This window comes from Pseudorasbora parva, chromosome 9 (genome assembly GCF_024679245.1).
Source record: "Pseudorasbora parva isolate DD20220531a chromosome 9, ASM2467924v1, whole genome shotgun sequence".
NCBI classification, from domain to species: Eukaryota; Metazoa; Chordata; class Actinopteri; order Cypriniformes; family Gobionidae; genus Pseudorasbora; species Pseudorasbora parva.
The window spans coordinates 34467953-34488629 of record NC_090180.1 but is presented as its reverse complement, the minus strand read 5'-3'; the positions used below and the strand labels follow the sequence as shown (position 1 = coordinate 34488629).

Sequence of the window (20677 nt, the reverse complement as noted above, 5' to 3'; positions counted from 1 at the left end):
CTGCTTTCATAATGCATCTGCTGACCTTGCTATCTGCAGCCAATGGTGAAAACGCCACTGAAATGGGCCTTGATCACTGGTGCATCAAACCTTACACTGGTGACATTGATCTCATAAAATTTTATTTTATACCCAACCAGCAAATGATGTCAGGCATGTTCAAATCACAGTTAGCAGGGATAAAAGTGGGTTGTTGACAAGTAATATGCTGCCTTTTTTTCATCGAACATTTGATAAAATTGCATTATTTAAACACCAGTGGTTTTAAAAGAGCATTTTATATATATATATATATATATATATATATATATATATATATATATATATATATATATATATATATATATATATATATATATATATATATATATATATATAAAATAATTTGATTTTTAATAAGTCTATTACCCAAATTAATATAATTATTATAAAAAGTTACATTAAAAAAAAACTACTAAACATTTGCCATTTTGCATGTTTTGCCAAATGCAAAAAGGTTTGATTTTCTAATGCAGGTGTCAATGTAACCCCTTGCTCTTTTGTGCTGAGTATTGAGTCGAAACAAAAACACAACACCTCTAAGCACATCAAAACTATTCAAATCTCCAAACCCATCTTGCCTGAGCATGACCTGGGTCAGTGTAGTGGAGAAGCCTTTAAAAGTGTTAATGCAGTTGGTGTTTGTGAATGGGCTGCTGAATTCATGCCCTCATAGCTCTGCCTCTCTCGTTTAACATTTAAATGACACCTAACAAATGGCTCACACGGAGATGGATACCAAAGCAAAGGTGATCCCAGCACCCCATCATGGGTTTATTGGGAAAAAAAGAAGCCCACTGGATAGAGGAAGCCCCATGGACCAAGCAAACTGCTGGATTGGCTCCAGGCCATTACTCAGCTACAGAGAATGTTCTAGTTCTATTACTTAATGTCCTTGGCAAAAGCCTCCACAACATTTGTACTAGCATATAACAGTTACTCAAACTAATGTCCATAAACATGTCTGGGTGGTTTATAATTAGGTCAGTTCAAACATCATATCCGATAATGTTATTTTTAAGCTGTTAGAGCACAAGATGAAAAATCTCTTGATGTAAAACTTTCCCTTCATGATATATTTTCATTTTAAGTGCCTCAGACCAGGGTTATTACCGTTAAATAAAACTAAAACTAAAGTAAAAAATGTATGTTCATTGAAAAAAGCTGAAATAAAATATAAATATTAGATGAAAAACTCCAAATTCTTGGAGACTAAATAAAATAATTTTAATGAAAAATTATTTACGGGAAATAAATAATTAAAACTGAACTTGAAACTAAAATTAATAAATAAAACATAAATGGTATAGCCTAATATTACACAAAAAAAAGTATTTCAAAAAATGACAAGCAGATAAAATGCAAAAAAAAAACAACAACCTAAAATTAAAGTGAAAACTAAATTGATAATAAAGATAATTATATAATAATAAAATGACTACATAGCTACACACTGTTTTATGTCTTTGTCGATACATTCCTCAGGCGTATATAAAAAAAAGTGTGATCGGATGAATTTCACTCAAAGGGAACGTTTCAGATGAGTCATTATTTGTGAAACATTTACAGACATCTACTCCTTCACTATTCTAATAAATCATGCTAAATCATAGGGAAGTGGCTGTAATGACCTTTTAATTTCCATTTTCTTTATGTCACCAAACTGATCCAAATTTAGCAGTTACCCTATATATAGCTACAATGTCCCTACCTCCAGATGACAATAAAACTCCCTTATTTCAAAACCTGGTTACTTCCATGAATTCGTCATATAGGCTATAACACATTACGACAGGGTTTCCTAGAAGGGGATTTGATGGAACCCCAGAGGTTTGTGTGAGTTTAATAAAAAAGCTATTAAGTAATTCAATCATAAATATTTAAAACTAAAATTAAAAAATTGTATATATATATATATATATATATATATATATATATATATATATATATATATATATATATATATATATATATATATATATATATATATTTAAAAAAAATGTTTACCTGCATGCCATGTGTGACCATTAACCAACATCAATTTTGTTATTATTTATTATTGACTTCATTTCATTTTTTAATTGTTTACATTTATTTTTTACTATTTTAACATAAAATCTAAGGGCTTAGTAGCCTATATTAGGGCAAAGAAGTTCAGCTGACAAAAAAGTTGGGGAAACACATACCTCACAAATTCACACGCTACATATCACACCACAGCTCAGTAACAGCACCTAAACCCTGCATGGCATGTAAATAGGAAATACTTTTTACTTTTTATAAGACAAAAGCGTTTTAGAGACAATAATACATGCAATGACTCACTGAGTGATAATTCAAATAATAATTAATGTGTTCCTCAGGAGTTAATTACATATGCAATGCTGTGAAAACTTGTTAAAAGTGAAATGATTTGTGTAAATCCAGTGATCAAATGGGTGGCTCTCAGTTTTCAGTGACAGGTGTGCAATCTGTGTGTGCAATAATTCCACAAACCTGGAAGGCCTTCTGAACATATAGGCTATAAGCAGTAACGTACACCTTTATAGAAAGGATCATTTAAAATATGAATCATGAATAGTTATTGCTATTCTGAGAATAACATGTAGCCTAATCATGTAATCAATAGAAAAGTAGGCTAGTCTAAAACTAGCCTGATTACAAGTATTTTAAAGTAGGCTATCATATGATGTAATGACATTTTTTGGAATCTGAAAACGTAATGCAGGTCACATGTAATAATAAGTCACTATCCAACACTGTGTACATTAAATCAAGCAGATCTGAACTTCACAAGACATTGGGGGAGGGCGGCAGACAGACAGACACGCCCGCGCGACATCCGCTCTGCCAGTGCGCGCTCTCGCTGTGACGCTCGAGCTGTCTGAAGGGTTTCAGTCTGTGCGCGTGTTGTTGACGGTCAGACAGACTAGTAGAGGGAGAGAGAGCGAGAGCGAGAGCGAGAGAGCGGACCTGGAGCGATCATCCTGAGGCAAGTCCCTTTAAAAAACGACAACAGTCTCACCTATACACTGTGTTCATTTTTTAAATGTTTCATCAGATTCTCTACATGTTTCTGAATGGTTGGTGATGGTTTTCTGTGGTTAAGTGGTGTTTATTCCGGGCTCGCAACGGGATTTGTAGCGTTAGCTCTGTTAGCGCGTGCTAAAGGGTTTAAATGTTCTAGCCGCACTGCTAACGCTGTCTGTACGAACGAGCCAGTTTTTTTCACATGTGAAACCGGTTTAGGTGCTGTTACTGAGCTGTGGCATGATATGTAACGTGTGAATTTGTGAGGTATGTGTTTTAATGTGCCGTTTAAAAGGAACGTATTCAGTTCTCAACATGCTCATATTCACATTTAAAAGACGCGTCGTCGTGCTGAACATGTCTTTGATTTAAATCCTTAACCGAGTGAACATTATCTATAATGTTTATTATTTAAAGAAAGAAAGAAAGACACACGTTTGGGGCGATAGCAATTTAACGTTTTCAGGGAGGTCAGGTGTCAGTCTAAATGGCTTGGCAAATGATTCACAGCCCTATAGTCATATAATGAGTTAAAAATCCGAGCTTTCGATTTGACATATTTGGCATTTGATATATGTGGCCAGTTTTTCTGTAGTCACGTTGAGGGTCGCAGGGTAGGTGAATGTCACACCGCGGGCGTTCAGCGCAGCTGTGCCGGGAGAAGGAAAGGCGAGAGACGGATAGAGTCGGGGACAGAGCCGCGGTGTCTTTGCGGGGGTAAAAAGAGTGACACTTTCGTTCAGGGTTAAAAATAGACAGCATTTTTTCAGCGTTTCTGAAAAAAAGGTTATTTTACGAGGAAACGAAACGACGTCTGCGGTCAGGGTCAGTATATCCCGCGATATCACACAAATCTGGTAAAGCATAACCAGACGAAAATGACGTTTTATTTTAAGGAACTTGTATTTTTGCGCGCTTTGGCGACATGTTTAATGTGGCCGATACGCATTCGCCGTTCGTGAGACAGACGCATGCTGTGAATAAGGCATTTAACTCGGTTTTTGTGTTGGTTTTAGCTGAAACCTCACCGATATGCGCTTTGCTTGTGATCTCTCATTTTGCCTTCATAATCATGCTCGGAAATTCCGTTTCCGTCAATGTAAGTCAGGCTTTTGCTTCTGCGATCAAAATATTCTATTCAGTTTTTCCTCTATATAGATGGCGTGTTAGATTAGATATTTTCACAGATGTGGTGGTGTACAGTTATTACATCTTATTTCAAGCCTGCTGTGGTTGGACAGGACTAAATGGCTGCTAACTGTTAGTTACGGTTGCTGTTGGTTATCTCCGTGTTAAACCGACGTTATTAGCGCATTGACTCATTTTACCCTTTGACGGGTTCGGCGTGTTGCAAGTAGAAAATAACAACTCACCAAAACACTGAGAAACTAGCCTTTGATCGATCAGTCTCAAATTAGATTATCCTGATGAGGTGAAAATGTTTCTGTCTTCTAGTTCAGCTATGTCCTTAAAACTAAAACTGTTTGTTTGTTTGTTTGTTTGTTTTTTCTGCTAGATTCCTTTCATGCACATTTGTGGCTTCACACTGATTCATAATCGTTTAGAATTTTTTTCCGAAGCCATTTGGTATGCTATGCTATTTGGTGTTATAATTAGATACTTATTAGTCTTTATTCTTTTTGTTTTATTCACAGGAAGCACATCAAATTATTAATTCTTTCACAATCATGCATGTAGCTGGACGTAAAAGGATTTGCAACCTTTAACACAGTGAGAAAAGAAGAACCAACCCAAAGGTGCCAGTTTTGCCAAATATTTTCCACCCAAGCAAGACCAAATCTGTGTACGGACATGGCCAGCCCTCAGATGAGTCTGAAAACCCCATTCAAAGACCTGACGTCATTCAAAGGCAACATGAAGCGGCTGTACAGGGAGCGACTGGAGGATGCGCCCATCAAAAAGCGGGTAATGGCAGAGATGTACTTGAAACGGCGCAGCCTGGAGAATGTTTCCAAACTCCCAAAGGTCAAGAAGGAGCGTGATGAACATGCCAGCTCGGAAATGTGCATAGAGGAAAGAGAATTCCAAATCGTCGGGGCTTCCAAGGCTTTAGATCTCAGTGCCGGCCTCAAGCACACTCTGGCACAGTTCACGCTGAGCAGCCAGAGCTCCCTGGGAGGTCCTGCTGCCTTCTCAGCAAAATCGGCTCAGGAGTGCACCTCTCCTGCTGGCATGGCTCCCCTACCGTCTCCCCCAGTCCTTGGAGGCGGCCCGCTCTTGGTTCCCTCTGACAGCTCCACCGAGCTTACTCATTCTCTCCTCGAAGGAGAGTCCATCTCCTGCTTTGTTGTAGGTGGCGAAAAGCGTCTTTGTCTGCCCCAGGTACTCAATTCGGTGCTGCGAGACTTCTCTCTGCAACAGATCAACGCTGTCTGCGACGAACTTTATGTTTACTGTTCCCGATGCGATGCCGAGCAACTTCACATACTCAAGGTGCTGGGCATCCTGCCTTTCAACGCACCTTCCTGTGGCCTGATCACCCTAACTGATGCCCAACGGCTCTGTAACGCCCTGCTCCGCCCGGGTGCTGCCTTCTCAGCCGACCCCAACAGCAAACTGCCAGGCCAAGGCCTGCTGAAGGACAGCGAGGCCAGTTTCCATGTGGAACACCAGTGTCTGGGCAAGTGCCAAGGCCTGTTTGTGCCCCAGTTCTATGTCCAGCCGGACGCTCCTTGCATTCAGTGCATGGAATGCCAGCTGCTGTTTTCCCCACAGAACTTTGTAATGCACTCACACAAGTCCCCCGACAAGAGGACCTGCCACTGGGGCTTCGATTCGGCCAAGTGGCCTTGCTACCTACAGCTGGGCCGCAAGCATGAGGGCACGCCGGAGGAGCTCCAACTCAAACAGCTGCTGGATGAGATGAAGGAGAAGTTTCACTACCAGCTAAAGAGGCCTCTGGATAAAGTAAGAGTCTTTTCTTCCATGTTTGCTGATTCACTAAGGTCAAGTTTTGCTTCATGTTCACAAATGGACTTGCACGTGTGTGACCAGATGGTAATGTGTGATAGTCTGCCGAGGAGACTGTTTGCTGTTGTCTGGGCAAGGCTGTAGTTGTTTTGATAATCTAGTGTTGACCTAATTTTATGGGGTGACACGGGGCAGGTGACGCTCTGTGGGGATGTATGACGGGAGGGAAGGAATTCCAGTTGGTCAGGCTGAACGGGAAGTACATTATCTTCCTCCCAGGTCAGAGTAGGGTCATCTTTGGGGGGTGGATGGGGTTAGCACAACCTTAAATTTTACCTTGAATTTGCAAGGCTTCCTTTTTTATTCAAATTAATTCTACAAAGAATTTCCAAAGTATTAACAAAAGCCTTAATGCAGCTGCAAAAATACACCCCCACACACACATTAACCCTTTCCACAAAAAATATTAAAATATACATACGATTATTAACAATGTAAAATTGAAAATAAATATACAATTAAAAACGCAACATTAACAAATGCTAATTTAAGTTTTTAATCCCATTTTAATTTGTTTGTTTTTTCAATTTAGTTTAGTTTACATTTGTACATTCTTAGTTTTTTTTAATATGTTTTGGTTTAAGTTAGTTTAGTTTTAGTATTTTAATGCTGTTGAAATAATGTTACATTTCTCAGCACAGTCTAGTATTTTTGTTGTCTAGTGGCATTGTGTTTAATAAAATGTTTTAGGTTTTTCCAGTCATGTCATGTTAGTTTAAAAAAAAATTATATTTATTTTTTAAACACAGGCATTTTTACCTTGAATATGCAAGGCTTCTGGTGTGATCTGCATCCAGTTTTTTTTAGCTGTACAGTGTAACATTTTGTTCTACTTACACTGCAAACTGGTATTTGTTATCATTTAGCATAACTTAAAACAATTGTTTTGTAGGTTAAGTAGTTTTACCAATGAATGCACTTTGCTATTCTTCTAGTTATTTTGTAATTTTGGCTAATTAATCACAGGAAAAAGCTTACTTCCATGTAAAAAATAAGTTGGATAAAGTTGTATTTGTGACATCTGAAATAGCTTCCCTTTTTAATGGGGAAAATTGTAGTGATGTCGTTGTAATGGGAAATGCCCGCAATGCATGATTGCATAATTTAAAGCCAGAACACTAGAGATTCTTCCACTTTCATGATGCAACCTTTGAAACAAAACTCAACAAAGTGTACTAGTGCACTAAAATCTATAGAAAAGTCAGCTGGGGAAAAAAGGTCTGGATTGTTTCACTCCCATTGACCAGCCATGTCTCATGACCCCCTTGACCAAGGCAGCAAGCCAGAGCTTTTTTTGTTGTGAGTGCTCATGTTAGACAAAGATTGACCCCCTGGGTGCTGTCAGAGTTTTTTTTTTAAATGCAACTGGCAGTGGTTAATTGTTTAACAGTGCGGTAATGTTCGAGTAGACACAATTATTTTTAGTACCGATGTGAGCAAATGATTGTTCTGTCTAATAGAGGAAGAACAGCCCCGGTCTCTCCTGTGTACTTATGCAAGTGTGCCGGAAATACCGTCTGGTGTCTCGTCTAGCACCCAAACCGCATTCCTCCTTCCGCCCTCCCCCTCCACACACTTCATCATGTACCGAAACAGACCTTGAGTCTGTCAGTCATACAGTCACATCTGCTACACAGACTGACCTCACCATGACACGTATACAGTCAGTTACACTGTAACTCTCAACTCACTTATGTTTAACACACACTAATGAAATTGATTCACACACACGCGCTAAACTCCCCCAGGCATCGCCTCTGCTCCGCTCGGCTGAGGGTGAGATATCAAACTCCCAGAAATGTGAGTTAGTCAGTGACACCTTCTCTTTTCATGGTGAGCCGTTAACTGCCGAGCTCCCGACACGTCGCTGTCTGGCGTCGTCTTGCACATGTCCTGACGCTTTTTCTGATCCTTCGGTTTCTTCTTCTGTGATTTTTATTTATTTATTATTTTTTATTTCTTAATTAGTTTTATTTTAAGCTGTAAGGATCCTTCCAGGGTTAATGCATTTTAAATGGTTTAAAACGAGGGATTTGAAATGTTTTGATGTCATATCCTCCATATATGATGGTGTTTGTTTATATTGTTTTAAGAAACCATTACAAAATTAAATAATTGGCACATTTTTCCTTTCTTGTTTTCCATGGACCACTTTGCAGCCCCCAAAGGGTCATGACATGTACATCAGTTTGGAAACCCTGCTGTAAATCTTGATCTTTGTCTCCACTCTCAATGTGCTTATCTATGAGCAACAGTGTTATTTTAGCATTATTTACAGTATTTATTCATATTTTAAGTCATTTTTTTTTTATATTTTCATATTTAATTTTAATTTTAGTTTGTCATTTTTTTGTGAGCTTTTTGTTACCCCCCAATACTTACATTTAGCTTTCATTTATATATATTTTTTATTTTAAATTAGTTTTAGAATTTCAACTTAAATGATTTCAGTTAGAACCATTTATAAATTGTTTTAAAAATGTTGAGTTTTCCTCTTTACCTAATATTATTTTTGTATTTTGGCTAACATTATCAATACTGATTTGAAGACTGTCAAAAAACAAACAAACAGGTGCTTACAGTTTTGTGTCAAACGGCTTTGGAAGGGACTGTAAACAGACATATGTGCGTGCGAGAAAGGTCATTACTCAGAGACGCTGAGCTTACATGGGTTGTGACGGTAAAGAGAAACAACACATGCACACTCATCTGCTAGTGTCCATATCAAGAACCACAGTTAAGTGTGTGTGTACGGGAAGCAGGGCAGACAAGCTCATTAGTTTACTGGGTGAAATGTTCACTCTAAACATCTGTGATGCTGGATTGCCAGAACAAGTGACTCAGAGTTTCCACAGGTGGCTGTGTGGATGTGATGTGACAATCAGGCACTTTAGCTTGCTCAGAACCAGCCCTCTTCCCCTTCATCAAGGACAGTGTCTCCCCTGTCTGTGTGGTTATGGAGACACTGGCTGTGTTTCAAAACCTAGTGACCTGTCTGCCTAGACAGCATATACTGGGTGTTTAATGTTAGGCAGAAGACTGGGTCACTGGGTTTTGAAGTTACTGGTGGAACATGCCTGTTTCCTTAATAGTCTCGTCAAGGGTATTACATTTTTAAATTGAATAAATAAATAAATGAAAAAGAAAATATTTTTCAAAGCATTAAAAAAATTAAATAAATACATGAATAAAAAAAGAAATATATATATATATATATATATATATATATATATATATATATATATATATATATATATATATATATATATATATATATATATATAATATCATAGACAGAGCTAAGGTTAAGCCAGTAGGCCTTAGCTAAAATAGGACATTTTAAGTAGCTTTTATAAAAGTGCCTTAGGAAAAAATCATTACTGGTGTGCATCTTGACACAAAACAATATATAAGATATTTCAATGCAATTTGCTTTCAGTTAATGCGGCTCAAACATGCATTTTAGTCCGGGACTAAAATGGCTTAAGCCTTGTCTATAAAACGGCTATAACTGGTATAATTTAAGATCTTAAACTGTGTAAAATTTTTCTGCTCAGGGAGTTACCACACAGTTTCTGTTCCAGGTGTTCTAGAGAATTCTACGGAGGAGAGAACCTTCTTGAATGGCTTTTGTGTTTGAATATGTCTGGGTTTATGTCTGTTGCCTAGCAGTGTCTAAAGTGGTTAAAGCTTATGGCTAGATGGGCACCACCTGACCAGAGACTGTCAGAAGTGTTTTTACAGCACCATTGCGACATTTGCTGTCCCTCTCCCCTGCTGTTTTTTTTTTACACCAAACATACTTTTTTTTTTTAATCTCCACCCAAGCTTAGATTTATCTGATGTAATATTTTCTCTCTATAATGGAAGGAGTACATCCGTGTAATGGCCTGATAATTAGCTTTGTATGCGTCACCAACACGCTGTTGCGGATCATGTTGGCAACACAAGTTTGAGTCATTTAGGACACTGATTATTACCTGATCTGTTTCTCCCCATCATTTCTCATTCTTTTTTGTTTTCCTAATCATGCCACTTGGGTCTCATACAGATATAAAGTGTGTTTGTTTGTATGACTGTATGTCGGTGATAGACAGGCAGCTGTGATGGTTGGAGGCTTGGTGTGTATGTATACGTGTATGGCAGACAGATGGAGTCCTGTCGATCTCCCACAGAGGCTGAGACAGCGGCTGCGGTGCAGACACCAGACAGCTGCGTCTCTCTCTCTTTCTCTTTCTCTCTTGCTCTTTCTCTCTTTTTTGTGTCTTTCAGTCTTCTCTTTTGTAATTGTGAAATCAGTGACTTAATGCACCGCAGGCATGGAGGCCAATTCTCCACCATTGAGCTCTCCTATTTCCACTTTCTATTTTTCTTTCCTTTTAAAATCTATGAGAGAAAAGCTATCATTTTCCTATCTGAATATGTTTTGTTCTCTCATCTTTTACCTCAACCTCAAACCTTGTTTGTGACGTACCTTGCTTGACAGATTTCTCTCTCTTTTTTTCCCCTCTCATTTTTTTCTTCTTCTCTGACAGCCGCAGTCTTTCTGTTGCTTTGCTGTTTCCGTTTAGTCACGTGTCTATAATTTATTATACAACAGTTAGTTCTGGTCCCCTAATCTGATTTGATGTTTGTTTTTAAAAAAAATACTTCGAAAAAATTACTTGGAATGTTTTACTTTTTAAATTAATTTGTGTGTATCAACTGTTGATCCTGCATTGTTTGAAAATGTGCATAGTTTTGGAGGAACATATTCTCCCTGATCACACAGATTCCTATTGAAATGACTAGATTTGGCTTATGAAATTTTGCCAAGAAATGGTAAGTCTGATGTTATGATGTCACTGGATTCTTCTGAAAATATTTGCCTGGCATTTTCTGCAATCTGCAGAACACAACGTTGTATGTCGGGAGCTTTATCTTCATGTGGCCTGTGTTTGGTGAGAGATTGAAGGGTAATGAAAGGTCAGAGGTGGGAGAGGCTCAGGGTTTTGTCTGTTTGATCGAGGGCATTGAGCTCAGGGTTTGATCCAGTGTAAATATCAGAGACTCCAGTGGACGCTCAGCACCTCAAAATAAGCAACCGAATGACCTAATCAGACTCTGTTTACATACGGGGAGCGGAGGGCAGTGAGTATGTGTTTATGGGATTGAGAGAGAGTGTGATTGAGGAGAACTATTGATCTGGCTGAAGTGGATGACTTTGGAAGACGCTAACTGTGTGTGTAGGAAAAAGACAGACAAGCTAAAGAACACTGTACAAAGTATCCTAACCAGGTTAAGTTTTTTTTGTCGTCAAAAAAAAAATGCTGTGCAAAATTACAAAATCCCTGCTAATCAGAAATTATTTGATGTTTAAATAACACAAGTCTATGTGAAGCAGGATTTTTGGACCAATGAAATTTCACTAAAGGAGAGGCTTGCCAGCATGAGGCAGCAGAAATGTAAAAGTCTGGTCAGGACACAATGTCAGACTAGTTATGTAAAGAGTAGTCTGTTCGCACGCCCACATATATGAATAAATGTCAAAACGCTAATGCATACAAAATGTGTGTAATTAATATGACGAGACTTGCTGACAAATGCATATTGACTTGAATGGATGAACATAAAGAATGGACAGGTGTGCACACCCATTGGCCCCAAGCGATTATGTACCCGATGAGTGATAGGTAGATAAGGTAAGGAACAATAATGTGGTATATGAAAGAAAAAAAACACAGGAGAAAGATCAGGTTCAGCTCAGGACATGCTGCCAGTGGCTGGGCTTCAGCAACTTTTACTTGTTTCCCTTTGCTCTACTCATGGTGTAGCATTCATGTCTAAGTATCACTACAGTGCTTTGACACAGTCCATGTGCTCAGCCGGTCACACACTCCAAGCTCCGTTCATTTATTTCCAACTGTTTGTCCTCATGCACAAACAAATCACTAACTAACCCTAAAGTCCCCCAAAAAAGCGCACACTCTGTGATTTGGCAATCTGTCCTATTTATATAAAGCCCAGAGTTCCTGTTGGCCGTTAAGACAACATACTCCTCCCTGTTGGCTCAACATTCAGATGCTGTGGGCAGATTGGGGGCCCTGCTCTTTGTGCTCAAGCTGGGAATATTGTTGTACCGGTCTTTCGCCAAGTCCCTGGAGTTGAGCCAGCAGCTAGAACAGCCCCAGGACGGACTGCAGACCACGGCTAACCCAAATTTGTCAAGACATGCTTGACTATTCCGCCAGGTGGTTCAACTGCCGTGGTGAGCATTAGTTAGAGAAGCCTCATGTGTGCAAAAGACAAGAGCAATGCCTGCTGTTAATATGATAGTATTTTGTATCATATTAGCACTTAATTTTGGCAGCATTGCATGTTTTTTTTAATGGTTAGGGCATTAGCATGTGCTCAGTGCAAAAAATAATCGAAGATGGTTGATTAAACTTTTTCTTTTCTTTTGACACACATTTGTATCCAAAATGACATGCATTGAATACAGGGAATTCAAGGAAACCAATTACCACGCATTGGTATTGCTAGCACCTTTCTCTAATTTTTACTTTGTAGTAGTAAGTGCATATCTGTAGCTCAAAAAATAGTTGAAATGATTGAAAACGGACTATTTGACCCCTTAATTTGTGTGTAGGTAGGATGTATTTTTGTCTAGCAGAGTATTATTGCACTATTCCTCAAAGTCGCCTTTCCTGGCCCCGTTGTGTGAGGATCTATGTGCTATTTATGTGATCCTGCCCTATGTAGAGCATTCCATATAGTCATTGTCTCCTTGAAAAGGAACTTGCCTTCATAAAACCAGTCTTTTAACATCTCTTGGCATCCGCATGTTCTTTAAAAGACTATTGATTTAAATAATTTGTTCCCTTTCATTCCCACTGACCGCCAAAGACATTTATAGATATAATGTGTAATATAATATTTTCTCCCTGTCTTTTCTGCTTCTTGTCTGACTGCCATAAATCTACTTTATCTGCTTTATCTGATGATATACTTCTCAACCCCTCTTTGCAAAACCAGCATTGTTATTGTACATTTAACAGAGACAGAATAGGAGTTTGTCGGTCCTAACTGGGACAAAAGCGGAGTCAGTGTCCCTCTGCTCCAGATATACCCATCTGACTGTGCTGGCTAGTGATTCATCTTAATGTCCTCTTGCAAAACGTTGAGAGTGCTTCGATTATGTGCTCACACTGTGGTCGGACACCCTTTTGATGGAATGCAATGCAGAGACCGCGGTTGTCTTGCTTGATCAGGAAAGTTGCCAAAAATGGGTCACGAAGATGCTTCCTGCAGTTATCCTCATCTGTGCTTGTGAGGCACTTTTTAGTGTGAAACTGCTGTTTTCGACCCCCAGTTCACTACATTCTCATTAGACTGCATATTTTCCCCCCATTACTGCAGTGCTCTTGTTTCCTAATGCCAAGCTCATCCCAAAGGAAGATGTGTCATTCTGCAGACAGCTCCAAAGACGCACTCACAACACCACCGGGATGTGATTAATGCACTGGTACGCTACATACAGTATACCTGTTCTGTAAATCTCTCTCTTTCTCCTCCCACTTGAGACTGTATTTCCCAAACCATCAGAAAACGTGAGTGAGGGGCTGGCTGCCATAGGAGAACATTCCCCCACCATCTCGTCTGTTCCCTCCTCTCCCTGCGGAGGCTCTAAATGTAGACTTGCTCTTCTCTCCTGGCTGTATGAGGACAGTCTGTTCCAAGCTTGCATCAAGCTGGGGGATTCCTCAACCTGAACAACAGCACCAGCCTGCATGTTCATGTCTCACTGGAGAGAGCAGCACACATTTGACTCTGTTACAGGCAAAACAATGTACAGTCGTTTGAGATGTCATTGTTTTGATTGACTGTCCATCTGTCCAGTAATTATTGATCTCTAATACAAGACATCCTCTCTATTGATTTATCCCAGAAAGCAGTCCCACATGTCCGACATGCATCAGTCCCCGTCTTGTCTCAGCATGTTTCAGCTCTTTAATGTCATGATTTTTTTATTTTATTTGAGAAACTATGCATTTCTGTAAGTTTTCTATTTCAGTCTACTGTCATGAAGCGTCAGTTTGAAGAGAATGTTTAGTGGAAGAAAGTAATCAAAAATAAATAAATTATATATATATATATATATATATATATATATAATGTATATGTATGTATGAAGGTTACATTTTTTGTATGTGCTTACATTAATTCTTCCGCTACAACTTGTATATTATTTAAGCTGTAAAGCTGTTTAAATTTAAAAAAAAAAAAAAAAAATTTAAATAGGTTTTAGGTGCATCATGGCAAAAAAATTTAGGTTTAGAGTGCTTTAATAGAGTTTAATTCTATACTACTTTTCAAACGTTTTAGGCCAGTAAGAAATTTAAAAATATATATAATTTTATTCAGCGGGGATGCTATAAATTGATAAAAAGTGACATATTCTATTCCAAAAAAAAAATATTAAAAAAAAATCCTGTTTATTAGAAAACTATTAAGCAGCACAACTGTTTTTAAAATTGATAATAAGATATGTTTCTTGAGCAGCACATTTCTGAAGGCATTGATTTCACAGATTTCATGTGACATTGAAGTAATGGCTGCAAAAAATTCAGTACATCACAGGAATAATAGATGAGCGTGTTGAATTATACACGTGTACATTTATAAATTAAAAATTTCATGACATTTTACTATATTTTGTTCATATAAAGCAGCCTTGTTGAGCATAAGAATTCTTTCAAAAGCATTAAAAGATCCTATCGCTCAACATTTGAATGGTGTGGTTTTTTAACCCACGTATGTGCCTTGAGGTAACTCTATAAAGGTAATGTATGATATAAATATTTTGCATTGCAAAGAGTGTTTGGGGGTGTCAGCTGTGCCCTTTTGCCTGTTACACAGTGTTTCAGGCATAATTAAAAAAACAAACATGCACTGAATATTTGTTTTTTGTTTTTTGTTTAAAAAAATTACACCTGACGCCTGACGCATGTCGTTGTCCTGGTCTCCTCTCTTTTATTTTCCAAGATATTTATTTTAATTATTTTGTATATATGTATCAAATGTATTGAGTTGATGATTGATAGTGTGTGAGGGTTTATGTACTCTGGTAACATTGTGGATGTGTGCTGACAGTTTCCTCTTGTAGGGGATGGGTAGGACACTGCTCTCCCTCTTTCTTTTTTCAACTCTTTCTCTATGCAAAGCCAGTCACTGTGGCCCCTAACAGGCTATGCCATGCAAAATGCATGAGCCGCCTTGTGTAGAGTGAAATTGTGTGTGTGTGTGTGTGTGCGTGCGTGCGTGCGTGCGTGCGCGCGCGCTGTCTAAAGCTTAAATTTTACGTATGAGACTCAGCTCTCTGTGGGTGGGCAGTTCTCTCTCTCTCTCTCTCTCTCTCTCTCTCTCTCTCTCTCTCTCTCTCTCTCTCTCTCTCTCTCTCTCTCTCTCTCTCTCTCTCTCTCTCTCTCTCTCTCTCTCTCTCTCTCTCTCTCTCTCTCTCTCTCTCTCTCTCTCTCTCTCTCTCTCTCTCTCTCTCTCTCTCTCTCTCTCTCGTGCTGTTGAAGATGACAGAAGTGAAATGCACTGCCAGTTTTGTGTGTCAAGCTGCCATGTTGGTGATTCTCCTGTGCCATGCACACGGTTTAATGACATGCACCTATAGAGACTGGCTCTCTCTCTAACACCTAACAATATTTGTGTAGGCTTTTGAATATACATATATATATATATCAGACATCTTTAATATTTTTTTGTACCCAAATAGTCCGTCTAACTGAATATCAACAAATAATTAGACCTAATTAGAATTTACCCTGTTATTTGTTTAACACTTTAAAACAGCCTAATAATTTTTTTTAAGTCAGGTTTTTAAATTTCATTCCTAAAGAGGTCACCAAAAATATTGACTGACTGGTCAACCATCTTGGCCAGTAGTTTCAATCATGTGCTTAATTTTTCATTGGTAGAAAAACCGCAGAACAATTCAGCAACTTGCGGTCAAACTGGATCCACGGGGGCCATAACCCCCTTCATAACATGGCGCAGAGGCTCAGCTGCCACGCGAACATCCAGATGTTTGTTTTGTCCTCTTTGGTTTTTGTCCTTTTGACCACATCTCACATAGACTGTGCTTGTGTCTTATCGAGAGATGAAGGTCACATTCTGCCCCTCTTGCGTCCTACAGAGAGCAGCATGGGCCGTTTTCAACGTCAGAGCGTGTGATGACTGGTTGAGCCCTAACAGCAGCTTCTGAAATGAGCTGTAGGGTGCCACAGCCCAAAGAACACACTCCTCAGAGACTCATCTCCATCGAGACTCTGTCTGCCAATGTCTTTGTGCATGTGCGAGTACGTGTGGATGCGTGTTAGCCTAGCCGCGCCATGGGAGGCTTATGCGGTTTCTGCTTTTCACCGACACACACTTGAGAGTAGTCGGTTCTAACACGCGTACATACAGATCTCCCATTCATAGGCCTATTTAAAGCCGCCCATGTGTAGGAAAGGGAACAGGCAGAGCTCTGTTTGACTCTGTGAAATCTGAGAGCAGGAGAGGGGAGACCATTCCTCTGTGTGTATTCGGCTCTCAGCCCTCCAAGCTGATCACCGGCACAGTATGTTAGTTTTGCGCGGGCTAATATGCGAGTGGATAACTCACCCGTGTGTGTGTATGTGTGCGGCTCTTATCAAGGCGTATGTTGTAGATTAGACAGTGGATGTGTGTAGACGGCTGTCGGAAAGGGCAGACAGACAGGCAGACTGTGCACTATTGATGACCACGTCTAGACGGAATGTTCGTCTCCCTCCCTCTTCCCTTAAAAAATTTGCTCCAGGCTGCCAGCCAAATCCTCTCAGGAATGAGCACGTCTGAGCCTGTGTGTTTGATCCCCGTGAGTGTGTGCGTTTTGATATTCAGAGGCATGTTGTTTGCTCTGGTTTTTGCACAAGTGTTTTAGTTTGATTATGAATGTTTGAGTTGTTTTAGTGTGTTTTTGTAGGACATGGATTTTAGTACTCAAGTGTGTGTTTAGGCGTCATAAATAATGTCAGGAATGCATGTTTACTTTTATGCGAATCCATACTGGCCATGAGCACTTCCAGGTCAGCTTTCACTACCGAATTCACTCCTAAAAGATTTAGGTGACAACCCAATTTACATTAAATCCACATCCACATGATTAAATCAATTCACATAACAATACACAGCTGCAAGATACCAAAATGTTGCTGTATTTATTCTGTAGTGATTCTGTCTGTTCTAACACACATGGGGCCTTAATCAAGAGAAGCGAGAGGAAAAACATACATTTGTGTAAATTGTATTCCTGAGCAAGTTGTTCCATTGATTTCAGTAGGACAATTCACATAGGAATGAATTTACATTTAAATTTGTCTACTTGTGTTTCAGGAAAAAGACACATGGAATAAGACTGGGTAAACCTAGCCTGATCTGAACTCAGTCTGGAAACCTGTACATTCATTTCTACTGCTTCTGTTAAGTGTGGAACATACTCTGCAAGAACACCGAAATTAGTTCGTTTTCTCGAGGTGGCAAGAATAAGAAAAAAGTTCGTTCTTGTCAGTATATTCCATACTTCACGAGAAAAACAGGTGCCGATCATCTGCATTTCTCCACATTTAAATGTCTGACCAATCACACAGTAGTTCTCGGACACCCGCAAGAAAAAAAGTTCTGCTCAAGCGATGTATTGAGCACAAGCTGCGAGAACTCCCAAACCAGAACTGCGAGAACAAAATGACATCATTTTGTTCTCGCAGCCCTGGGAGCGAGAAGTTTTTTTCTCTGTTCTTGCGGAGTATGTTGCAGCCTTTACACTTTTGTGGTAACCAATCGCAGATCTTATTCACCTGGCTCGTTATTAGCGGGTTTAACACTATGACAGATAGTGAAACGATGGGTCGTTGCCTGTTGATCATGCCTCTTGTGGTGTGATTGGTTGAAGGACTATCCAATTGCATACAGAGTCTTTCAAATAATGCTTGTGTATCACGCCTCTTGTGCAGTAGAAAATACAGAGCAGACTCCCCAGACCAATGATCAATTTTAAATTGAGCTTGGTCTGGTGATAGCCAGACAAGCACGGAATGGTAATTTTGCGGATTTATCACATTTAAGTGTCCAAAAGTCTGTAATAATCACACATTTTGTTGATGATTGATGCTATGTGACGTTTTACATTCTTGTTAAAAAAAACAGAGAAATTGTCAGTAGAGAAATTGTCAGTGTTTTAAATCTTTCTTTAGTTCCCTCTCTTCCTCCGTTTTATCTCCTTATAGCTCACATCAAGTTGGCCTACATTTGTCCACTGTCCAGCCCACATGGAAAAGATGCCTCATCAGTATAGCACAGAGCGCACTGAGCTAAGTCTCACAATGCAAGGCACTAGACTTTTCCAGTGTGATGAATGAAATGGAAGTAATACCCGTAGTGATTTTCGTGGCTCATTATTTGATTTGACATTTTAACACACACTTGGATAACAAATGCTAAATAAAAATGTATTTCTGAGACGACAGCTGGACTCCACTTGCTGACTTAAAAGGATAGATAATTAACTCATCCTCATGTTAGATTTTGTTGCTGATTGATTGCAGTTTTTGAGATTTAAAAGTTTCCACATTAAAATAGATAGGACTTGGTCTTGGATGCCCAAAATAGCTGCCTGGAGGAGTTGCAAAATTGGCCGCTAAGTGAACAGACTTTCCTTGAAAGGGACTTTGATAGTATGCAAAAAACAACATGCTAGTCTTTCATTCTGAACACAGCCGTTGTTTCCAGATTGTAAATGATTGGTGTACTTTTCTTAAATCAACTTGGCCTATATTTGGTCACCGTTCACCCAGCTCACACGTCCTCCCTTTTTTCTCCTTTTCCCCCATGCGGTGCTAATGGTGTGTGAATAGGAGACCTATGTAGGGGGTACAGTGAGGGGCCCCAGCAGCTCTCTGTGTTTGTGACTGAAAACTGCACGTTTGCGCTGCTTTTTTCGTTTTATACCCTCTGCCAGAGCTGCAACAGATGGACACACAATCACCCTCATGTGCCGCCTTTCACACGAATTGTGCTAAACGGTGTGTGTGTGAGGTGCTTATAATGAAAAAGCTACTCACGAGTCCACACACGCTCGGCGTCACTCACAGTTTTGGCAAATTATATGCTTGCACACACCTGTACACATCAAAACAGACAGATATGCATTCCTTGGGTACACGCTCACTCTCTGAAATGTCATTGAGTAGTATGACTGTGTGAGGTTGGCCTAGATCAGCTTCATCATGGGCCGTGCAGCTTGTAATTCCCCACTTACAGTGTAGCTCATAAAACATGCTCGTGCGGGAACTGCAAAAGCCTTGCGTGTTTTTTTTTTTGTTTGTTTTTTTACTTTTTCTCATCAGCCTCTGTTATTTTTTCATGGCTTTTTTCGTCAGGGGATCTCCATAGTTGGAAATAAAGCAATGCGGTCAGGCTTGTACATGTTACAGTGTTCATTGTCAGATCAAAGTGGAATTTGTGTTTGTGTGTCAGTGACCTTATTATGCCCATTTCGAGGGAATGCACGTGCCTTTGAAACGAGGCTTTAAAGTGTTCTTAGGTAGATCTAGGATGATGTTTTGACGTGGGCGTATGGGAGATCCAGGGCAAAAAGAAACAACGCGGGCCCTAGTACTTAAGAACGAAGGGTGTGTGTGTGCAAACATGCATGCGCTGATGGGTTAGGTGGAGCGGTGGTACGTTTCAAATGAATGAGCCGCAGGAATGCTGCTAACTCCCACTGTCGTGGGCCATCTTCCTCTCCTTCTCACACACTCTTTCACAGAGTTTTGCATACCACATATGCTTGTGACGCACAGGCTTTGCATCCTCTGGGTGTTTGTGTATTGTACGTGAGGGATTTGTGTTGGCTACATTTGTCAACGGTGCACAAGCAAGTAGTGTTACAGAATATGATTGTGTGTGAGGCTGTAGCACACTAATTAAAAAGAGATTAGAGATAGCTGAGGTGTTGTGTCCCTGGAAGAGAGCGCTGAAAGAAACTCATAACAAACCTGATCCGCAGGATTTGGGATCTTGTGTGACTTAAACGAGGAATAACCGTTTGAGAAAACTGTCATTTACGAACTGTGTACATTACAATGACCTTCTCAGCAGACAATTTCTTACCACTTTGTTTATATTTCATGTCATTTATATATATAGTGGATTTATATAATGTATCTCACGTTGGTGCAGTTTGAGAGCATAAGACACCTGTTCCAGTGTAATTTTCTCATGTCCTTGAGGAGAACGAAGCAATAACTCTCTCAGTAAACAGCGCCCACAGCTTTCACACAACTATCACAATCACTACTCGCACCATGTGCTGCAGGCCAGCTAGATAAATCCTTGTTTTTGTGTGTGTTTTGCGCTAAGGTCTTGCGTCAAGGCTGCACTGCATCATGTAGTACAGCGGATGGGAAGTATAAAGCAGTGTGTGGTGTCTCTCTGGCTGTTCAAAATAGCATACTACTTTTGCTGGTTCTGCAGTGTAGAAAGTATATATATATATACTCTGCATAATATGCTAATTTTTTTGGATGCACAGAATCTCTGCATGACCTAA

The 20677-nt window shown here is 39.5% G+C and overlaps 1 protein-coding gene across 2 annotated transcripts in view; it reads left to right on the top strand.

Moving 5' to 3' along the window:
• Positions 1 to 2874: 2874 nt before the first annotated feature.
• Positions 2875 to 20677, top strand: part of skila (SKI-like proto-oncogene a) — a 29692-nt gene continuing 11889 nt past the window's right edge. The window contains exons 1-2 of one of the 2 annotated variants that reach the window (XM_067452353.1): positions 2875 to 3031; positions 4725 to 5997. In XM_067452353.1, coding sequence (XP_067308454.1) covers positions 4882 to 5997 — 1116 coding nt within the window. In that variant the 5' untranslated portion in view covers positions 2875 to 3031; positions 4725 to 4881. Of the gene's footprint in view, positions 3032 to 3686; positions 3787 to 4724; positions 5998 to 20677 lie in introns of those variants that run through there. The other variant, XM_067452354.1, reaches the window with a different exon arrangement.